This window comes from Myotis davidii, unplaced genomic scaffold (assembly GCF_000327345.1).
Source record: "Myotis davidii unplaced genomic scaffold, ASM32734v1 scaffold1535, whole genome shotgun sequence".
Taxonomy (NCBI): domain Eukaryota; kingdom Metazoa; phylum Chordata; class Mammalia; order Chiroptera; family Vespertilionidae; genus Myotis; species Myotis davidii.
Genome location: NW_006286703.1, coordinates 108,606 through 110,110, shown reverse-complemented (window position 1 = coordinate 110,110; position 1,505 = coordinate 108,606). Strand labels below are relative to the sequence as shown.

General features: G+C 50.5%; 1 protein-coding gene across 1 annotated transcript in view; it reads right to left on the bottom strand.

Moving 5' to 3' along the window:
• Window positions 1-1,505, bottom strand: part of LOC102762433 (acyl-coenzyme A synthetase ACSM1, mitochondrial) — a gene marked incomplete at its 5' end in the record, with an annotated part of 39,036 nt that overhangs the window by 21,235 nt on the left and 16,296 nt on the right. The window contains 2 exons of the mRNA XM_006758658.2: window positions 912-991; window positions 1,292-1,331. Coding sequence (XP_006758721.1) covers window positions 912-991; window positions 1,292-1,331 — 120 coding nt within the window. The remainder of the gene's footprint in view (window positions 1-911; window positions 992-1,291; window positions 1,332-1,505) is intronic.

Genomic DNA, 1,505 nt, shown 5'->3' with positions numbered 1-1,505 from the left:
ATTTCTCTCACACACACACACACACACACACACACACACACACACGCTCTCAAAGATCCAGAGTTAAAACAGTCAGACTGTTACCATCCTTGGCTGGTGATTGAAAGAAACAGAGCCAGGGGAGAGGCTGACAACGTGGAGCACAGGCAGCTGGGAAGCAGAGGCCTGTTTGCTTCACCAGGAAGCTCCAGTTTCACCCAAGAAATGGCAGCACAGTCCCCCCACGGGGATTAACACCCCCCGCCCCTGGGTTGGGTTTGTGTGTGGGAGGGGGATGGGGGAGATCAGGAACTGCCCAGTAAAGTCAAAATGGCGCAGGGGGAGGTGTGGGACCACAGAAGCTGTCAGTCTAACCTGGGAAAGATCGTTGGCTAGGGGTGCACCCAGTGCATGCCCTTGGAATCTTGGGAAGTTAGTGGGTTGTTTTGGGAAAAGCTCCTGGTTGAGACCCGGGGGGTAATGCTGGCTCTCTCTCTTGCCTGGGACCCCAGTGGCCCAATTTGTTCCTGTCCCCTCCCGCCCAGGAGCAAAGGACCATGCAGGTCTGGAGGCCACCTGGGCCAGGGGGAGACTTCCCCCCGGAAGTCTCATGAAGCAGAAACAGGAAGGATCATGAAGCAGAAACTCCAGGCATTGGCCTTTGCGTTGGCTGTTGAAGACGAGATGGGACCTTTCCCAGGGCAGGGCCCCGAGAGATGGGGCATTGGGAAGCCGGGAGGAGACCTCTATTGATGTTACCTAACAAATAAACCACATCGCCACATCGCAGTCTCCTGGGTGTGGATCCTTGGGATTCTTTCCTCCCAACCCCATGGAAGAGCCTGTTCCCCACCAACAACAAGACCGCAGTGAAATAGACTCCGTAAAATCCTACCCAAAGATTGTGAACAAAACAGGCCACTTCTACATACCTGCCAAAATTCTCCTGCAGAATCATTCGATATACAGAGGGCGCAGTAATGTACTGGGTGATGGGGTATTTAAAGAGTGTCTACAAGGTGAACAGAGAAAAATTTTATTCTTATGGTTAAGATGAAAAATACTGGCCATAAACAACAACAAAATACTGGCCAATTATTACCATTTTTTTCTGCTCTACCTTCTAAGAGAGCTCTTTTATTCATTTGTTAATTCTTCCAGTATCTACATATTGAACATGCATGTGTCTGTGGACTGAGGGACTAGAGTTGATGAGAAGTGAGAGACTGATAATATAAAGAAAGGGTATAATGGATTAACGATGAGCAGTGAGGGGCTCCAATGGAAGGGCCTGGAGAAGAACAGGCCCCACAGTGGTGAGGAGCTTGGACTTGAGCGGTGGAGAGGCAGGTCTGCGGAAGGAAAGCAAGGGTGCAGTGAGTGGAGACACAAACAGCATGTTCAGGAGCAGGGCAGTCATTTGAAAGGGTTTATGGAGGCAACCTCAATCGTCACCATGATGTGCTCATGACAATAACAGCAACTGCTGCCAGTTTCTAAGTGTTTTCAGGTGCAGGCCTCAGGGA